This window comes from Ambystoma mexicanum, chromosome 11 (assembly GCF_040938575.1).
Source record: "Ambystoma mexicanum isolate Mex_15411 chromosome 11, UKY_AmexF1_1, whole genome shotgun sequence".
Taxonomy (NCBI): Eukaryota; Metazoa; Chordata; class Amphibia; order Caudata; family Ambystomatidae; genus Ambystoma; species Ambystoma mexicanum.
Window position 1 is genome coordinate 860,220,164 of NC_090934.1, and position 21,453 is coordinate 860,241,616.

Genomic DNA, 21,453 nt, shown 5'->3' on the forward strand with positions numbered 1-21,453 from the left:
TATCCTAGCCTACTAGACATCACACCTGTTGATTACTTTATTGTTCCGTCCCCACAGCACTAGGCTGTGTAGTACTGTGTTCTGGATCATTGACTTCTCGCGTGGAAATGACCAACTCCTCAATCAACAGTCTCCACGCTTCCACTCCTCCTCCACTTTGATCCGATGATGTACTCACTGCTTCCTTCCACACCACCGTTTCCACATTTGCCCATCTTAACAAATCCTTCCACCACACCTGTACGAGAGGCCTCATCTGTGCTTTCCAACCCATCGCTATTCTACGTTTCACTAAAATATATGCTAGATCCTTTTACTCACATATTTAGCTCTTTTGGGTCTTGAGAAATCCCCAAGTAAACAAGCAGGGGGGGATCCGATATCCAACGTGATATCTGCTTTCGCTAATGCATGAGCTGCTTCCTCCCAGAATCTACTAATCTCTATACAGGCCCAGGACATATGAACCAAACCCGCATCCACCTCCCCACATTTCGGACTCTTTTGTGTCACTGCCTGGCCAAACTTTGCTATTCTGTTCAGGGTTCATTATGCCCTGTGTGTTTATATATAGCTGGATCTGCTGGAACCTTGTGTTTCTAGACACCTTTTTGTGATACACCATAGCTCTATTCCACATTGTATCCGACATTGGCTCTCCCAGGTCCTCCTCCCACTGTCATCTTGTCTGGCTCAACTCCTTCCCCACTTTAGACATTAGCAATTCCTATAACCCCGAGACCTCGTGCACACTCTTGACACCTCATAAATTGTCTATATTGTGTCGTCCGGTTGCAGCAGGGTATCTGTTTCGGGCCATCTACGCCGGATTGTCCGTAGTAAGCACAAGTGTGTGAGGTGCTGGCCTGGATGTACCCCTGCCTCCTCAATCAGCTCCCTGAATTCTTTGAGAACCCCCTCCTGAATCGGGTCCCCGCCATAGCTACCCCATTAGGTTCTCAGTATTTCTGGATATTCAACCGCAATTGGTCACTCCCTCCCTCCAGCAGCACTAATGGGATTTGTGGGGAATATGGCATCTCGCCCCCCATCAATTGACATGCTCTTCACCATATCACACCCCCAATCTCATCAAACTAGGTAAACGGACTGTGCGAGCATTCACCAGCCATATAATTTCTTTCTGGTAAAACTGTGCCCCTGTAATGTGTAACAAGCGTGACTCGTGTGTTTGCTCATCCGACAGCCACTTGTCTACAAATGAAAACTGGCTGGTGATGAAATATACCTCAGAGTTAGGCTGCTTAATCCCTCCAGAGTCCTACGCATTTTGAAGTTTCCAAAGTGCCACCCTACATCTTGAATTACGCCATAGTAAGTCCCAACATATACTATGTAGTTTATTAAAAAAACGATCTCGGAATTGCAAACAGGTTATTTGTGAAGAAGTGGAGTAATCTTGGGAGCACCACCATGTTCAGCAATACCGCCCGTCCCATCATAGATGGTGGTAATCTAGCCCAAAACGATATGGAGTTTTCAATCCCATTCAATGCCCTCACAGTGTTGTGTGCCTACTCCATCTGAGGATCATGAAAAATGTTCAATCCCAAATAGCAGAATGTGCTTACTTCCCATTTAATCGACAACACCGGAAGCCATCGCACCGGCTTCCCGGAGTATTCTCCGAATGGAATCAGACACGACTTTTGTAGGCTTATCGTTATGCCCGACAAGTCAGCGTATGGCTCCATCACGTCTAAAATATATTGTATATTCGTCTTCGGTGATGCAACTTGAGTAGCATATCATCTGCATACAATGATATCAAATGTCTCTCACCCGGTGTTTCGATCCCTGCCTCCCCATGTTCATCCCGTAGATAGATCGCCAGCGGCTCCAATGCCAATATGAATAGCATCGGAGACCATGGACACCCTTGTCTCGTACCTTTACTCAACTGCCATTGATCTGAGATTGTCGTTCCCGTCTTCACCCTAGCCACTGGTTCGTTGTACCGCAACCGCACCCACTTAATGTATGTCAGGCCCATACCGAACCCTTCCAATACTGCCAACAGCCATGGCCATCTGACCGACTGGAATGCCTTGACTGCATCTAGTGATGCCACCACACATTGTTGAGTATCACCTTGAGTACAATTTATCACATGGTGAAGTCTACGTAAGTTACTACCAATGTTCCTGTGTGGGACGTATCCTGTCTGATCTGAGTGTATAAATTGGCTATAATCGGCCTGAGTCTGAGTGCCATCACCGCTGTAAGTATCTTCCCGTCCTGATTCAGCAATGACAGGGGTCTATACGAGCCACAATCTGTATCTGGCTTATTTGGTTTCAACAGGGGGACTATCAACGATTCTCTCAAGGATCCGGGCAACCTGCCCGTGTCCAATGATTCATTAAGCATTTCCAGCAGTGGTGCCAAGAGATCAGATTTATACTCTTTATAGAATGCGCTGGGGAGTCCATCTGCTCCTGGGACTTCAGTCGGCAGTTCTTTGATCACACCCTCTAGTTCCTCAGCCGTCATGGGGGCTTCTAATCTATCTCTGTCTTCTGTACTTAGCCTGGGCAACTTAATCTCGGACAGAGCTTCTTGTATTTCTACTACAACACTTGCCGGGGTTTCCTCGTATAACCGCTTATAATATTCATAAAAGCATTAATTGACCCCCTCTTGTGACTCGTACATATCCCCATCTATCCCCTCCACTGCCCTGATCACATCCCGTTCATTCTCGCTTTTGTAAAGCCAAGCTAACAATTGCCTGGGTTTGTCCCCTTAAGCATGCTGTCTTTCAATATACTTTTTGTAACTCAAATTACTCAGTCTGTCCCAGTGCTTCCGGCATTCCTGTTGTAGTCAGGCTACCTCTTGTGCCTCCGCTAGGGATCCCGCCCCCCCTTTGCGCTATATATCTTCTAACCTGTCTTCCACCCCTCCCTCAAATCCCGTAAAATGACATCCTACATTCACTTTAATTGTGAAATGGCCACTCCCCTAAGCACACTTTGAATGCCTCCCACAGTGTGCCCGCTGACGGCACACTGCCCGTGTTGTACTGAAAATATTCTTTCACCTCCTTTCTTAGATTTTCCCGAAACCCTGTGTCTTTAAGCACCTCCATTCTGAGTCTCCAGGTAGGAATCTTAGCCCGATGGGACAGAATCTGCCATGTGACAACCAAAGGAGCATGATCCGAGAAGACCCTAGCTTTGTATTCCGCCTGTGTGAACTCACCCAACAACTCACCCCCCACCCAACGCATAATCCAATCTGTTGTATAAGTTTGCAGGAGCATCTTAGTGGGAGTACCTGCGGTTCTGCCGGTGCAGTGTTCCACACACATCTTCCAACTGAAACGTGTGTAGCAACGTGTTCAAGGCCTTCGCTGCCGGGGCTGGGTGAACAAATTTCTCGTCTGACCTGTCGATCCTCGGATTCAGTGTACAATTAACCCCCCCCCCCCGCCCCCCATACTAGTGTCCCATCACTATACAGGCTTATTTTATCAAACAAGGATCTGAAATATGTTGCTGTGTCTTCATTCGAAGCATATGTGTTGATAACGCATATTTCTCTGTTTTCTACCCTCCCCCGCTATATGATCATCCTACCATCTGTATCTACGTAGGTCTGTGGAACCTTAAATGGGACAGCTGGTGCCACCCATATCAATACCCCCCTGTCATATGCTGAGTATGTGGAGCCCAGAATCATGCCTCCCCACTTCGTGCCAGGGTATCTTGTCTGTCTTTAGTCAAGTGCGTCTCCTGCAATAGGGCGATATCTATTTTCTGGCATTTCAAGTGCACCATTACTCTATTCATTTTTGATGTAATTATTTAGCCCCTTAACGTTCCAGGTTGCAATCCTAAGTTCACCCATCTTTATATTCAACTCTTGTTCCCTTCCCATCACCTCCCCCTCTTTCCCCCTCTCGTGCTTGTCTGTAGGCCAACCCCCCTTTAACTACCCCAACTCCCCCCCCCCCCCTCCCGCTCCCCAACTGTTCCTCACACTCGCCAAGCTTCAAATCTGAAGCTCGGGCATCCCTGCATCTCGCCCCGAATCTGGCTTCTTCAGAATTCGGAGTGCAGCAGGAGGATACTAAGCTACTAGTACCCCTCCTAACCTAATCTAATGGGGGTGATGGTGTGGTTTTGCACCGTTCCTGCATTTAGCCAATCATTAATCACTATGCAATTCCAACTTTTATGTCATTAGTCCAATCAATAATCAATAGTCTCTGATCAGTTCACTTATACAGCACCTTGGGAGCACCATTCACTTATCTCTGCCGCTCTTCGCCTGGTCATCTGTCTCAGACGGAAAATTCAAAGTGTCCATCCATGTATTCACATCCTCTGGGGTGTCAAAGAAAACCGCTCTATCCTTGTGTAAAACCTTCATTTTTGCCGGGTTTAGCAGCATGTATTTCAAGCCAGCCGTGCGTAACCTCCTCTTGACCGACAAATAGCTAAATCTCTGCTTCTGCACCAAGAAAGTGTAATCTGGGTACGCCGTGATGGTTGCCGACGCACTGCTTATGGTTCCGCCTTTCCAAAAATGTTCCAAGATCCTCGCTCTGTCTTTATAGTTCAATATCTTGGCGATGATTGGCTGAGGTGGCGCTCCGGCCAGTGGTCTTCTCGTCAGAGCTCTGTGATGCCATGTTCAACTGTGAACCCCTGGGTAAGAGACCCTGCCCCTATCTCTTGCAGCAGTATGTTTTCAATGAAATTCGTCATGTCTGAGCATTCGTCTCCTTCCGGGAGCCCAACGATGCGTACATTATTTCTGGGCCCGACCTTCTGCCTTTTCAGCCCTGTTCTCCAGGTTTCGCACCTGTCATGGTGTGGAAACAACTTTAGAGTTTGTGTTGCAACTGCTCGCATTAGCTTTCACCTCTTTCTCCAGTACTCCTGTGTGTTCTGCCAGTGCTCTGACATCTTGTCAGCTCCGCTATGGCCTCCAGGATCTGTTGGTCGCCTGGCTTTGGGGCACCTTCTCCTTGTATATCTTGCCCCAATGTCCTCGTAACCTCCTCCTGTGCCGGTTTGGCGAATGGGTCCATTGATGACTGTTTAGCTTTGTACTTGGTTGATTTTGACCCATTGTAGTTTCCGTGGTGCTATTTTCTGGCATCGACGGTGCAGCACACTGTTGGTCTATGGTATCGTCGCTGCCGACAGCTTTTGCCTCAGCGTGTTCGCACCTGACCCTGTATGCCCGCCCCCACCCCTGCATCGTGTCAGGTACGAGGTTGGCTCTCCTGCACTGGCGTCTCAAGACCCCACTAGAGACTGTGATTGTCTGACATGAGTAGCTTCTTGTGGTCCGATGGCACCTCAACCGCATGCACAGTTTCCACCTCACTGCCACCACGGGTATTCTGCAAGTTTGTCCTTCCTCCTCTACGAGTCTTCCGCTGTCTTTTGGTCTCGCCTTGCACCAGCTCCCTGCTTCATAACTTCCCCAGGGCTGCTCCACATGTAGGAGGATGGTCTTCCCACCTCTATGTTAAATGCCCCAGTTTGCCCCTGCACGTTTCTCCCGTGGGGGTTTTTTAGGCTCCAGTCTACTCCTCCCCTACACAAACTGTATGACCGCACTGCGGCAGCGAGGCTGGGATTCACCAGCTTGTCACCATCGTCATAGTGTGGTGTTGAAGCTTGTGTCCCCCACCTCTGCCACACCTGCGGCAGCACAACTCTGCAGCTAGTTCCTCATATGCTGGCGAGGCAGCAGCACTGAACAGAGAATCCCAGGTCTCATGGCACGCTATGCTCTATAGTGCACCCTTCTCCGGTGTCCAACCTCCGACCAGAAATATATTGTCAACCCAGCTTGGAACAGTCTCAATCTGCAACTCTCCACACATCTGTTTTCCGACTGTACTCTGCTGGCCCCACTTTCTGTGCCAGCATTAATTTGGGCCGCACACAGCAAGCCCACTCCTTACAGTCCGCTAAAGTCACGCTGCAGACACATGACTCTGCAGCTGTGTACGTCATGCAGGAGGCTTCACCAAAATCTTCCCAAGGTTGTAATTGTATCCAGCGTGGTTAGCCCTCATGCTCTCAATAGCAAGTCGCCTCTGAGCGAGCTTTGCTCGTCCGGTGTCGCTTGGTATCTTTTATGCGAGCGTTACAGTATTATAGCAGCCACGTATCCAATAACAGCTGCTCGCTTGTTCCGCTCCTGGAACGCCGCCCGGGTAGCAAGCTTGGTACAGTAGCCAACCCTTTCAGGTGAATCCTACGGTCTCAATGGTGAGCCGCACTGTCCCTCCAGCACGTTTCTCCGCAGGCACTCCTCCTCCGCAGTGGAGCTCCCTCGCTTTCCTTCTGTAATCCTCTTTACACGACACGCACGGTGTGTCACTGGACAGTCGTCACCTAGCTCTCCTGCTTTCGATCGCTTCTACTTACGCCAGTCTGTCTCTGCGCTAGCACAGGCAGCGAATCTACTTGACTCCTTATCTCCTTGTCTCATCTATGTTCCCGGCTGGCCGCCAGTTTGGTTCTACATTAGGCTTCTGTGAAGTGCTCCTTCATGCAGCTGCCCCTCCAAAGTTACGGTTCACAACACGTTTCTTGCATAGTTTCTTGTACAGATCATGCAGGATCAGCAGGAGCACCTCCCAAAGCATATCTTATCGCATGGACCTGTAGCCACACCCTCAACCATAATGCATTGTTATGATTGTATACCCGTCAACTCTAAAAAGTGCTAGGTGTCAGACGATATTTACTGGCAATGTAAGAGGTTAATTTCTCGTAGACCAAGGTTGTTACCCTAGGGTCTTCTAGCAGAGCCTGCATGGAATAAGCGTGCCTAGCAGGTTCTGCTTCAGCCAACACAAAAGCTAGTTTATCCTTGGACGGTTTCATCGTGCCGGAAGCTTTGCAGGACTCTTCAGAACACAAGGATAAATTAGAATTAAGGATTAGTAGTTTTGGGATCCATGCGAGAACCAACGGATTGTGATCACTTTCCGGGCGCTCATGTACCACAAAATCACTTACCATCTGGTACGAGTAACAATCTACCAAGCAATAATCCATTAAAGAGTCTCTAGCACCAGACTAATATGTGTCCCTGGGCGGAACGTCTCCAGGACACCTCCTATTCAATTTGACCAAGGAGTTATGAAGCAAAAAAGAGGTAAGATGGGACCCACGCAGGTCCCCTATTGGCATACACTGAGTCCTCTTTCGGATCCCACAAGCAACTTCCAATAATTTCCTTTATATATCAGTTACTGCGTTCCCTCCCAATTTGGCATTGCAATGCCCCAAAATAACTATACTTGCGTCACCACCGTTTGAGGTCACATTTTCTAGCCAACCATTGGACCTTAAAACATTTTGGGGATTCTTTTGGTTGCAGGTATACATTAACAATAAGAAGCTTATACTAAGCGCTACTACTCAGAGCAGCGGAAACCACCAAGGCCTGATCAGAGGGTCCGGGAACACAGGATTCCAATTTAGAGGCCTATGTACTAAAATCACCAAGCACTTTCTCGGGCGGCTTGAGCTCATGCACATTGCAGCACATGAAAATACCCTAAATTCATGATAAATAGTAGTAAGCTGAGAATAGTCTTCTAACCAGGTCTCTTGCATGCAGATCATGTCATGGGTTTTTAGCCACTTTATCAAATCAGGATCCACTAGACACATTCCAGCATAACAATTTCACTGGTGCAACTGAGGGTCGAGGCAGATCACTTGCAACCACCTGCCTGCGCGTCCTGGGTAGGAGAGGGTCGTCTGCAGGGAGTGCAGTCAACTATACCCATAAAATCTAGAGATACTTTTTCGGGAAGACTTGCGGAACACAGGCGTACACCTTCTCCTGTTCTTTGTTTGGAGATTTGAAAAGTCGGAGAAGTGGCCAGAAGCAATCTTTGCTCCAATTACCCTCTCGCCAGATCTATAATCGGACGATTTGACAGATTTTGCTTCTTGAAACAGCTTTGTATCAACCTGCCTGATTACTGGCTGAACTGCATCTACAGTTTCACAAGGAATAAACAAAGTGTTGTGTATATGGCAAATGTGAAGGCTAGCTACTTAGATTCCTTTGCAAGACAGAGCTTCTTGACAATTCTATACACGAGACCGAAAATACTGACTAGACGAACTAAAAACGAACATTGCAGCCCTTGCAGTACACCCAGTCAGATAAAATGCGCAAACTTGAAAAATGTTTAAAAGAAATATTGTTGACGCCCAAAGCTTCTGACATGACTTTAACTAATGTTCTTTTATAAGAGTTCTTGTTGCCTTGTCCCGTGAAAAAACAGGCTGCTGAGAGAGGCCACATAGACGACGCCAAATAGGACCTAGCTCAGAGTATGATTTCAGAACATAATAGTTCCCCTTTGCATTTATCCAGAAATTGAGAGTTCTTTTGTATTGTATTTGTCATTTATATAGCGCCCTTTCCCCAATGGTATGGCTTCAATGTGCTTTGTAGTTGGAACGCCCTTGGGGACCGAAGTCTATGTGTGGGAGATTCTAAGAGTTAATTTTTAAGATGCGTGTGTGCATTTTGCCAGGTTAGGATTTATGTGGGCTGGCTCTGCTCCAGTAAGCAGCACGGAGGTCAGGCATTTGCGCAGGTGCTGTTGGTGGTTTAGGATAGAGTGCTAATGCCAGAGACGTGATGTGTGCCCAGCTAGACCAACATTTGTTCATAGGTTGTTGCTGTATACTAATGGCAGAGGTGTTGACGTACGTCAGGGGTTTCAGCGTGGACAGCTATGTGAGCTGCTAGACTGGAATTGCATAGCAATAGCTGCATTCTATAGTGCATGGATGGATGGCCGTGCCTGTGGCCTGTGTCCACAAAGCATGGTGCAAGGTATACATACCTCAAACTCTGATAGCTAGTCTTCAATGTCTCTTCCTAGGTCCAACGCGATTGTTCTGGTCTCGACAGTTGTGGTCTCCCTAGATTGAGTCTGAGCAGTGGGAGAGGGGCCCAGAGGGACAGGGGAGTGATGTACCGTCATCAGGAGGTGAGGGTGGCGGGGGGGGTGAATCTATCACAGTGTGCCTCTGCGAACGCTGCCGGCATCCATGGAGGTAGAATCACCTAGATTTGAGATAGCTCGATAGAGAGAGAAACATCTAAAATGGGTGCACCACAGAAAATGTAGTAACACCTAGATTTGGGATACCTGGATAGAGTGAGAAATGCCTAAAATGGTATCACAACAGTAAATGTATAATCAAAGTAAATGCAGTAACATCTAGATTTGGGATATCAGGATATCCCAAATGGGATGCCCAAATGGGGTACAACAGTAAATGTAGCGACACCCATATTTGGGATCCCTGGATGGAGGGAGAAATGCCCAAAATGGGGGCACAGCAGTAAATGTAGACATACCTAGATTTGGGATACCTGGGTAGATTGAGAAACGCCTGAAATGAGGGCACAACAGTAAATGTAGAAACACCTAGATTTGGGATATCTGGGGACCCAAGAGTTAATGAAATGGTACTGAATGGTTGGAGTGCAGCAGTGAATAGGACTATTACTTACTAGCTAACATCTTTGGTATGCTAGGTTATGAAGCTGAGAGGGGCGGTAGGGTTTTCCATAATACAGTAAGTGCTCTCCACCCAGACCACTCTTACCTTGTCAGTTCCTGCTGGTTGATGGCGGCAGGCTCCCCAGGCGGACACGGGCAAACACAGAGTGGAGCTGCTTAGATGGTAGCTGCCCTTTGCCTTGTGGCCTTTATCCGGTGGCTGCCCCGGAAGGGCCTCTGTAACATTCCAGAGTAAAGGCAGCTTAACTCCCTGCCTCCACCTCACTTTTTCGAAAAAGGAGCAAGAAACATGCAGGAGTATACTGCTTAATCGGTTTTCTGATGTAGATGCCCCTTTCGTTTGTGTCCTGAGTAACCAGGGTCTTGAATTCAACAATATTCCTCACTCCTAATCAATGTACTTTACCCTTGACCACTCTTAGCGGAATAGGGCATCTTTACCTGAAAATTAAATGGAGAGCTATGTTTTAAGTTCAGTTAAAGCCCATTGGGGTAATCCAATTACATGCTTTGAGTCTACTCGTTGTTCAGAGATGGATCTGAGGTGATATTTTCTACTCTTCTGGGATGATGGTTTGCTCACTTGATTACTTGGATTGATATGTGGTTTACATGAAGGTCTTTAAGTTATTTGTGCAATGTGGCAACTGGATGTGAACCAGGATCCAGTGTTGTTGAGAAAGGGACTGGGAAATTAATCGAAATGTCCTGGCCAATGAGAACTGACTCAGTTCTGGTCAATTTTGTCTCTTCTAATTTTGGATGGAGTCTGTTATCTATACCAAAGAGATACGGGGGAAACATTAACCTGTTACCCTTCCCTCAGTTTCACCCGTAGCTACATGCAATGTATTGTGACGTAATAGTAAATTATGCTGTGCCAGTTAAAGACCATGGTCTCCTGGCACTGAGACTTAAGCAGAGTACTTATTGTGCCCATGCTTGGGGTATCTAAACCTGGACCAGTGGAACTGAAAAAGGAAATTGAGAAACGGTGGAAGGAGGGAATAGTGCCTAGAGGGGATTCTGGTCTATCGGGAAAACGGAGAAAATGCTTGCTCTTGCTTGGATGGTGTGAGAGCTTGTGTGGTAGATCAGGCAAAAGGTGATTGTGAGGAAATAGGATAACTGTGGTGAGCCATTTGCTTGAAGTCTGTGTTTTAGGCATTGAGGGGCCAGTGAATGCTTGGTTCCATGTCATTTCAACGAAGTCAATTACTTTCATGCAATTTACTTTTATGCAATTACTTGGAAAAAACACCTTGAACTGCTTCTCTTTGGGAGGGCAAACCCGCTTTCCCCCCCACTTCCACCCCCTCCCAACCCCCCTTTTACCCTTTACCCCACAAGGATATCTACATTTTGCAGTGTTTTTGAAATAATTTCTACGGAGTAAATTACATCAAAATAATTTTCTTTGTGGAAACCACAGGATACTGAATGCATATGGTAGACCCGACCATGTTGTCATGTGACCTCAGACAGCAGACGCTGGGTGGGGAGGGAAGAAGAACGAAGAAGAGCCCTCTCTGACCTGACCTGCACAATTCTAGTATGGACCTAACGTATACTCATTGTGTGCTTGTAGCTGGGTGAAGACCATGCTTTCCAGCATTCTGTCAGGAACCATAATGGTTGCCTTCAACCTAATACTGCTTGGATCTGATGGATCTGCATTTGCCTTCAGAAAGGACTAGAATGTACTAGAATGTAGCTTCTTTCACTGAGGAGTGGACTCAGCCCTACATGAAGTATCTATCTATCTATAACTCATCCTGGCGATCCTTGGGCACAGGCACTCCTCACCAGCCTCGGACTGGTTTATAGGGCAATATACCCGTGACCAAACCAAAAATGCAATATGCTGTTGTGGGCCTGTTTTTTGGGTCACAGTGGGGCACATTTTTGGCCAATGTGGGCCAGTTTGATGAGTTACTTCCCTATGCAGCTGATAGTTTTGACCAGTGTTGCTGAAGAAATATTCTTTAAAATGTACAATTTGTATCACATTTTATCAAAAACCTCCCCCTTGGGTACTATTCAAACAGCTTCACAAAAGGAATGAATTCCCATTTGCAACTGTGGGCCACTTTGTCGTTGGTGCCCGAGAAAATTACTGAGCTTACATATTTGTCTGTTGGGCAACAATGGAAGAGGGTGGCTCAAGAAAAGTAATAACTGTGATTGTCTACAAAGAATTGATAGGATCATTTTAATTCATGAAATGTTGTGGCTTCCTGAACCATATTGCCTGGACTCTGAGTGTTGCCTATTCTGCACGGGGAGGGAGTGAAGTTGGGACAGTGCTGGGATGTTCCCAGAGTAGGTGCCCTTCATAGCATAGATGCACTGACCGCATGAACATTGCTGTGACGTGAAACCCTTTCAACACTGTTTGTGTCTCTTTCAGCACGAGATGCAACGCTACAAGGAGGTCTGCTACTATATGCTCTTTGCCCTGGCGGCATATGGCTGGCCCATGTATCTGATCCGGAAGCCTGCCTGTGGGATCTGCCGCCTCGCTGGCTCCTGCTCGTGAGTATGCCCATAGTACCATGCTTTCTCTGCGTCTGGCACTGAGGCGTTGCTAGGGGATGGCTTAAGGGGCTATAGCCCCAGGTCTTCTTGTTGTAGCCCCAGATAGAATCTCAGGTTGTGCAACCAAAAGGCTAGCTAGCCCCGAGTCCTGACAATTCTGACATTAGTGTAGCCCCGGATCTTTTCCCGAGCTAGCAACACCCCAGTTGACTCTGGCATCAACAGTCTCAGGCGTTCTCTGCATCAGCATTGCCACTATAGTCGTGTGCCCGCTACTTCATGGATTTCTCTCTGGTTGTTGATCACATCAGTCTCTCGCCAGCACTTCCTGCTTCGGCCCAATTTTCCCTCATTGCTCTCTTGGTGTGTGTTTCTTCGCTGTGTTCCTTTGATTCTCTCCCTTTGCGTTCCTTTTGCCGTGTGCTCTCTTGTTGTGATGTCTTCTTTTTGCCCACTGCTCCCCTCGTTCTCTGTCTGTCTTCCTTCTAGTTGCTCCTCTTGATTTTGCAGGTCCTATGTCACCTCGGACTTGTGGCAGCTTGCACTATGCAAGTTCAGATGCAGCTAGGGCTTACTCAGCCTTTCATCCGTCTGAGGGCAACATATCGAGTACCAATTGCATTGGCTAATACCCATTATTACAGTGCTTAGAAGCAAGAGGAATCTGGTATGAAGCACTACATGAAAAAGAGAGATTGTTATTGGTATTGCGCTCTGTCCAAATAATAGCTAAATGGGTGGAATAAATAGTCTTTGCTGTATACCACAGAAGCGGGCGCTACTGCATTAATCACAGTATTAAGGGTATACCCTTTGAAATCTAAATTCGGAACATCAGCCACAACTTGCCCAGACAGAAACTATGGCATCACACCAGGCCTCCAGTCAGTACTGTGTAAGTGCATAAATAAAAACATATTTTTTGTGCAAGTGGAATGCAATTGAAAAACGCAGTATCTATCATGCTTTACCTGATGTTGAGCGCCATCTTGAGACTATTCAAACCTGCCTAGTTTCACATACAACTCTTATATCTGTGTATGTCATGCACATCCTTTTGACCTGTGCCGTCATACAGTCTTGTAAGGTGCGCTGCAAATGGTGCTGTGCTCATGCGCAAGGACTTTTGCTCACACTTATAGAAGCCTTGTTCCATTTTCTAATCGTATCTTTAGACCCACGAAAACCTGTGTCTGACGGTGAATTCAAGGGTGTCTCTGTTGAACAGTGTTTTGGCAACACGAAACCTAGACTCAAACCGCCCTGATCATCCATTCCAGTTTTCTGCCATTTCTTGGTTCTGCTCTCAGTTGTTTACTGCAATGTTCAGGTTCTCTCCTCTCGTCACTGCGCTTTTCTTATTTGCTGCTCTACTCTCTCCTTCTCTGCCCTCTTTTACTCTTTCTGATGTGTTTTCTTGATCGCTGCCATGCTTCTACTCCATTTGGTTGTTCAGGACCCTCCAGTCTCCTTCCTCCATAAGCATGAGATGCCTGAGACTGGAAGGATGCAGAACTGTAGTGCATTTGAGCCATTGTTCAATTCTAAAGCCGGGCATACGTGTGTCCACAGGCGTCGCTAGGGGGGCCTAAGAGGCCTATAGCTCTGGGTCTTTTGCTTGCAGCCCCTGAATCTCAGGGATACAACAAAAGCCTACATTACCGTAGCCCCGATCTTTTCCAGACCTAGCAACGCCCCTGCGTCTGTCTGTACTCTTGGCAGCGCCCCGCCCTTTTAGCCACTGGCTTCTTACTGCTGTCACCTTTCTTCAGCAGTCATGTATGGACACGTGTTTCCCAGCGCCGAGGGATTCATTTTCTCTTGGTCTTTTCTTCATTCGTGTTCCCCCTGCAGGGCACAGGCGTGGGAAAACACCAGAGCTGCAGTTAGCAGTTTTCTTCACCTACCCAACAAAGGATGTGATTGGAGTGCCTTTGACATCCACAGCCTATATTGTTTGTATAGGGAGTACAACCGCGGGTGACAACTTTTGATTTTCACTGTGGAGCAGAACCAAATTATGATTTTTGCTATGGGGAGGCGGGCGGGGGGCGGAGGTGGTGCTGTGCGTAGGGGGGGGAGGCAGAAATTCCTGCACTGAGAGAAGGGAGGGAGCGGTATCTATTCCAGGGTCCAAAGAACACATTCTACAGCAGGAATCGGAAGGAAGTCTTAGCATTTACAGGCAACTCTAAACATATAACCTCTCAGCAGCAGTTGCCTAACCTGCTGAGCTGTCTTTGCAGCTTTCTGCTGTAGGATTCCCTACTCCTTCCACACCCGCAAACAGCTTTGCCCTGTCCCTCATGCACCCACTTTGAAGCAGCTTTTTCTTATTTCGCAAGAGGCATAATAACACCTTCCCAAGTATGAGGAAAGGACCCAAAAGCCCCGTCCGCCCCAAGTAATTTAGAAGAGCTTGTCACTGAATCCAGATTGGTTTTCTTGATTTATGGTTGCAGAATCTACACAGGGGCAAAAGGTAATACTCCTAGCCTCGTTGTTAAAGGAGTACGGGGAAAGTGTCCCCTCTGCCCCCATGCACTGGACACCTATGGCCACAGCCTGTCTGCCGCCATGCACTCGGCACCTATGGCCACAGCCTCTCTGCCCCCATGCACTCGGCACCTATGGCCACAGCCCCTATGCCCCCATGCACTCGGCGCCTATGGCCACAGCCCCAACGCCCCCATGCACTCGGCACCTATGGCCACAGCCCCAACGTCCGCATGCCCTCGGTGCCTATGGCCACAGCCTCTCTGTCCCCATGCACTACCTATGGCCACAGCCTCTCTGTCCCCATCCACTTGGCACCTATGGCCACAGCCCGTATGCCCCACATGCACTTGGCACCTATGGCACAGCCCTTATGCCCCCATGCACTTGGCACCTATGGCCACAGCCCTTATGCCCCCATGCACTTGGCACCTATGGCCACAGCCCCTCTGCCCCCATGCACTTGGCACCTATGGCCACAGCCCCTCTGCCCCCATGCACTTGGCACCTATGGCCACAGCCCCTCTGCCCCCATGCACTTAGCACCTATGGCCACAGCAGCCAAAAAAACGAGCAGTCATTGAAGAACCACTTGTTCTCCATTCCTGGCTGCACGTGGACCAACAGCCAACTGGCTCATCCTCATGATGTATGTGAAATGGGTGGCAAAGCCTTGAGGTGGAACGGCCCAGTGCATACCGCACTTGTCCAGCATAGAAGTGGTAGGCGGGTTTTTGGTGGTGAGTGTTATTTTTCAGCAGGGGCTTTAAAGAATCTTGTTGTCTTGGTTTCTTTGGGTTTTGGCCATCAAAAGTTCCTGAACTTGGCTACAAGCAAACATCATAGAGTAACAAACAGCCAATAGTTTCAGAGGCTCCACGACCAGGAGATTGGTTGTGGTAGGATAAGAACTCTCATTTGGTGGAAAGTAAAGGCAGTTAATTGTACGCGATATCGGTTGCCTCTGAGGTGCACATGCGGCCCAACAATGCGTCTCGCCTAAATGTACCCAGTCTACCTTTCTTAGGTTTTCACAGGCTTCATCCCAGGTACCTTAGTTCTGGCCGAAAAGGAACTTCTATTTGGTGGAAAACACAGGTGGTTCCAGCTGCTCACTGTACTGAGGTTTTACTAATGTGCTCACAGGGGCTAACACCAGGTATTCATCCCAAATGTACCCTTGCAGCCTAAGTCTGCAGTACCCCACTATGAGGTGCAAATGCTGCGTAAACTTACTGGAGCTTGCTCTGAGTTGCCTTCCAGGTCCAGCACCACTGGAGGCTAGCTGTCAATCGTGATTCGTCGGCCCAGTGCCAAAAAGTGACATGAGCTGACTTTGCGGCCTAAGTCTACTGTATTGTGTTTCGATGTGCCTAAAAGTCCTACCTCCAGCATTTAGTGTTTACTGGATCTTTCACCATGGAGCCCTAAGTGTCCAAGAACACCATGAAACCTGTACATGAGGTGACTTCCAAGGAGATTTCTGAAGTGGCGTTCATAACATTTCTAAAATGGGCTCCACCTCAATTGATTCATTATGTGTCCAGTAACTGTGGGATCAAAAGCCAGATTTCGAAACGGTTTGGCAAAGAGAAATACTCCCTCAAAGCCTCCCTCGTGGACTTCTAGCTGCTTCTTGACGAGCCTTAATCAGAAGTCCAAGACGAAGGCAAGAAACAGAAGCTTCACCGAAGTTCCGAATTTGTGGGAGATATTGGTTCATGCAATGCAACCCAGGGGCGCCACAATTGCATTTAGATACAGATCGGTGGGTTGGGAAGTTCTGCATCCAACCCAGAATAAGACCATCTCCCCAGTGGCGAAGGTCTGCAGACCTGGAGATTCCCTTTGCTGCGGAGACAGCATGACCACTAGTGCAGAGTGCATGGTGTCGAAGGCGGCAATTGCGTCCTGTGGTGTTTAGCAAATGGGGCGGTGAACCTCACTTTATCGTGATGGTATGCACATTTCAAATGCAATCATCATTCTATATTCTGTCTTCTCGTCTCTTTTACCGCCTGCCAGCAAGCATCCTTCTCCCTTGGTAGAAAACGTAACACCTGAAAACCGTTCATCTTTTGTAATATTTTGTAAATGTATCACTGGTTACTGCTGACGGTCACCTCTCCCTTTCTTATCTAAGCGTTTAGAAATAAATAGTGTAGGGGACTTCCAAGCCAACCTTCTATACAATAAATGTACTCACTTAGAAATGTGTGTTTATATTGTTGGAAATATTTTTACTAAAAGAGTGTATACTGTTCTTTGGTGCATTTGCTTGATCTCTTGTGCCTCTTGCTCTCTTTTTCTCGTTATCCTATTTAAATGCTCTGTGCTCTCTTCTTCTCTGCTCACTTTGGATCTTCTTCATCCTCTTTAACTTCACCTTTGCTCTTTTGCTCCTATCCCACTTCTCAGAATAATTGTTGATTGTTTGCTCCTCTTCACCTACCTTCCCCTTCTCTTACTAGGTGCTGCCTCTGCTCGTCCCGCCCCCGTTATGCACCTGGTGTCACCATTGAAGAAGACAACTGCTGCGGCTGCAATGCCATTGCCATTCGACGACACTTCTTGGACGAGAACATGTCCTCAGTTGACATTGTTTACACCTCATGTCATGACGCTGTAAGGGGGTACCAGAGATCAAATACTTAACCTCCAGTGTTATAGCTGTACTTCATCTCACTGCATCTTGTCAGTTACTACCATTCTCTACCACTCAATAACACCTGCCCACATCGCAGACATTTATCCCCCCTATCATCCCAGCTGACCACATCTGCACTCACCTGCCTGCATCCCAGCCGTGTCCTCCTGCTATCCCAGCTGTCCACATCCAAGAAAACCACTATTTTTCACCTTTGCTCTAAAGCAGAGGTGTGCAATGTTTGGCTCTCCAGTTGTTTTGCACCACAACTCCCATGATCCCTCATCATTCACTATCCTGTCTAGGGTTGATGGGAATGTTAGTTTACAACATCTGGAGCGCTAAAGGTTGCAGACCCCTGCTTTAAAGTCAAGAAGAGTACATGTATGAAGATGAGTTTGTGTTATGCACAACTCTTTTTCTCCGCACCCATAAATCCTCAGGCAGAGCTGCACTATGGTGTATTTGCAATTCCTTGAATGTTCCTTGAATGTTGATGCTGTTTGTTAATGCTGGATGTCTGAAATGTGCACTGAAACTGAAAGAAGAATATCACTTTTGTTGCTGGAGAGTATGCAGGCAGTGGAGGGGTTTCTACGGGTGCCATCTTCTTGTCCCTCACATGCAAAAGAGTAGCCATCTCAAAACAAAAAATGTTGCTTGATATCTTGGTTTTTTGCATCATAGATCTTCATTAGACCAAAACAATCAATCCATAATACAAACAAATACTAATCATTATTCATAGTCTCTGTAATAAGACCTGGAAAACCAGGATCCCCTTTGCTTCAATTACATGATCTAGACCTTCGACCACTATTTAAGTACCAACCTGAAGAAATGTGTGTTTTCATTTGCATTTGTCATGGGGAAGATTTTTCATTCTCCAGAGGTTTTCAGGAATCCAGTTACTCCAGTGTATTTTTCACATTCCACTCAGAGTGGAACTGGGGGCAGGTTTTATTTGAATGTGGTTGGTGTTTATGTGCCTTCCAGGTCACAGCTTTGTGATTTTCAGTTGAGCACTGTTCCATGTTGCAGTCTTTGCTAGCGGATGATGGCAGGATCCACCATGCAAAGGGATGGTGTGTATCTTTGGCCATCAGCCCATGAACCAGTCACCCGTGAGACTTTTTGTTAATTCGGGCTGAAAACATAAAAATAGATGAGGACCTTCAGGAAACTTTACCTTCAGAAGAAAAGTGTGGCTCTGTTTAAATTCATTTGTATTGTTCTCCTTTTTCTGTCGCCATCTTACTCCCTGAGGTCAAGTCAGTGCCATTGATTCCCAAGTATAGAGCCGCATGGTGGAAAACCCAACCCTAGCTTGCGAGAGTGAAAGTCGGTGCTCCGCCTGTCAATTCCTCCTCCTGTCATAACTGCAATAACCACACCATCCCCTGCTCATGCTATGACCCGGACACCCTCTGTCCTGATCAATCCATTGGCCTTGATAACACTATCGGCTTTGACTAGCTACATTTTCATTAATGGTGGCATATATGTCCGGGTCCAAGCTCGCATTGGCATTAGGAGTTGACGCTGACCCGTCACTCTGAGGATGTATAATAAAAACACTCCTAAATATGAGCCTGTGATTGTTCATTTGAATCTCGCTGCCTCATCAGCTTTCATTTCTGATGTAGTGAGTAAAGTGACAGCTCTGTAGATAAAAAGCCTAGCATCTGTGGAGAAGAAGGCCCAACAGAATGCTAGAGTAGCCCACATGCAGGAGCACTTCTACTGTAATGAAAGCTAGAATATGCATGGGATAAAGTGGTGAGATAATTGGAACTGATGAGGAATTTAGCTCCATGTTATTCTTGGCAGGTGTTGGGGAGATTTTTCAAGTGCTCTCTTGTGAAGGCTGTGCAGTACTGGGAAGGCTTACCACCAAGTGAGGCCTGGCTCTCACAGTGGTATCTTGACAGAGCAGCGACACTTTGCTCTTAGGAGGCGAGCAGGATGGTCGCAAAATTCAGTTCCTCAGTCCACAATCACACAATAAAGGAGAGTCCACACAAGATACTGTGACAATGTCCCCTGTCTCCTTGGGGTAGGGGCTGGGGAGACCATTGGGGCTGGGTACCACTTCCGGTTATGCAATGCTAGGCACCAGCGAAGAGCGGGTTGGATCCCCTGGCCTGTCGCACCATGCCCCAGATCTTTGGCAGGCACTTGTCACAGTGGGGAAAAACTAGCCCCAGCACCTTTAGAGGACTCTCTTAGCTTGCATAGTCCCCCTGAAATTCCAGCATCCCGTTGGTGCCTTTATGCCCCATAAGGAATTAGAGGGACCTCCATCCACTGAGGGAAGTTCTGGGAGGAGGGTCCTCACTCTTGGCATAACAACCACAGGGTTGCCAGGGTAGGTTGGATTGCCAGGTCCTAAGTGCAAAGATAGACATTTCAGAAGCATTCGAATCTGAGAATACACTGGGGAAACAGAGCCCAGCATGCAAGCCACACATTCGGGCAATGTTGTGCTAACAAGCACTCCGGTTTGTCATTCACACATGCAGGTTAACATCACTGCACCAGGTCACTGAGCACAGGGCTACACAACACCAGTCCAGCTTTCAGCATGTGCGAGTATATTCCAAAATTGCTATCCATGCGCCAAAGGAGTTTTGTGCTGAAGGAGGGGTGCCTCAATAGCAGCGGAAATGTTGTGAGCAATTACAATCTAACCAATCCCATTTTTAGATGTGTAAACCTGAACACCTGGCAGGAGTTAAGTGAGGGTGGGCCCAGGGCATTGGGCTGTGCCTCTAGTTATGCCTTTTGCTTTTAGCTAGTAGTCTGGGTGTTTGGAGAAACCGAAGGTGAGGTTTTGGAGGGTGCTGAAAGTGGAAGCAGGAGGAGACTGGAGGGTAGATGAGGCAGTTTGAAGTAGTGGAGAGTAAGGAGGAGGTAGAGAGTGAAAAGGGGGTGAAAACCAATGTGGTGAGAAACCAGAAGAAGGTGGAGAGAATAGAGGTGAAGAAAGTATTGGAGAGAAGGGAGGAGGTGGATAGTAAAGAGCTGGCGAAGATGCAGGGGGAGGTGGTGATTAAAGAAGTGTCATGAAGCAAGGTGGTGGTGAGGAGTAAATAAGAGAAGATGGGTAACATCAGAGGGATTGAGGAGGTTTGAGGGAGAGTGCTAAAAGGAAAGAAGGTTGAAAGGAACCTAGAAGCTGTCCGGAGTAACAGCAAGAGAGGAAGGGGAGAATATAATCTGTATTGGGGATGGGAAAGACTTCAGGAGAGGTGGAAACATGTGAGGTGGAAGTTGTGGACAGAGAAAGTAATTGAAGGAGAGGAAAGGCAGTCAAGTAGAAACTGAAGCAACAGGCACACTAATAGCTTGATAGGGTAGAGTTGAGGAGGGCATGAGGGGCGAGTATGTAGTTGAGTGTTGAGAAAATGCAGAAGTAGTTAAAATTGGAATAGAAAGGAGAGACGGACAAGGACAGGTCGCTTTAGGCACCAGACCTGTCTGAATTATCGAGGAGATAGACACGGATGGGATGTTGGTGACTAGAGATAGGACCCCAAGTCAGGAGGAGTACACAGACTGACTCAGCCTGTAGACCAGCACAGGTGGCCAGCCTCGTGGTGGAAACTCTGGAGCTTAACTCAATGTTACTTAGCTTTACCTTCTGCCGCCGCCTAGGCCTAACGTGCAAGCATCCATGGGGAGCTACAAGACCCTGGGGAAGAGGTCTCTCGGGAGTCCAGGATGAGAAGCAGAGGAGCTAACCCTATAGAACGAGGGGCCAAGTAAGTAGTGTGGAAACACTCGAACTCTGAGACTGTGAGTGATTGGAAAAGAGGAATACTCTGGGAAGTGATACCCGGATTGCAGATGACAGAATTTCGAGACTTAATTGCATCCAGAAACTGGTTGTAGCTCCAAGTATACGGCCCCTTGTTATTGAACCTCATATTCTTTTTTCCTTGTTAGTGAGAAGTGATAATTCCAGGAGTGATGGCCTCGGCTGAAGTTTACAAAACTTAACAATTTAAAGGAGAATTCATCGTCATTCTTGGTTACAGAATTGGTTTTAGGCCACAAGAAAAACATTTAATCAAATTCCCTTGTTGGCAAATTAACAAAGCCCTGGGATCCGGGGGAAAAGGGGTTGTGAGATCTTCTACTTGGTTTAGCCCGCTGTCATGATTACCCATAATAAAACCTTAATGTATTGTGGTATCTGTCTAGCTTTGAT

General features: G+C 47.3%; 1 protein-coding gene across 1 annotated transcript in view; it reads left to right on the plus strand.

The window, feature by feature from the left end:
* Positions 1 to 21,453, plus strand: part of DAGLA (diacylglycerol lipase alpha) — a 323,287-nt gene that overhangs the window by 205,940 nt on the left and 95,894 nt on the right. The window contains exons 9-10 of the mRNA XM_069623887.1: positions 11,970 to 12,094; positions 17,065 to 17,218. Of these exons, the coding sequence (XP_069479988.1) occupies positions 11,970 to 12,094; positions 17,065 to 17,218 (279 nt within the window). The remainder of the gene's footprint in view (positions 1 to 11,969; positions 12,095 to 17,064; positions 17,219 to 21,453) is intronic.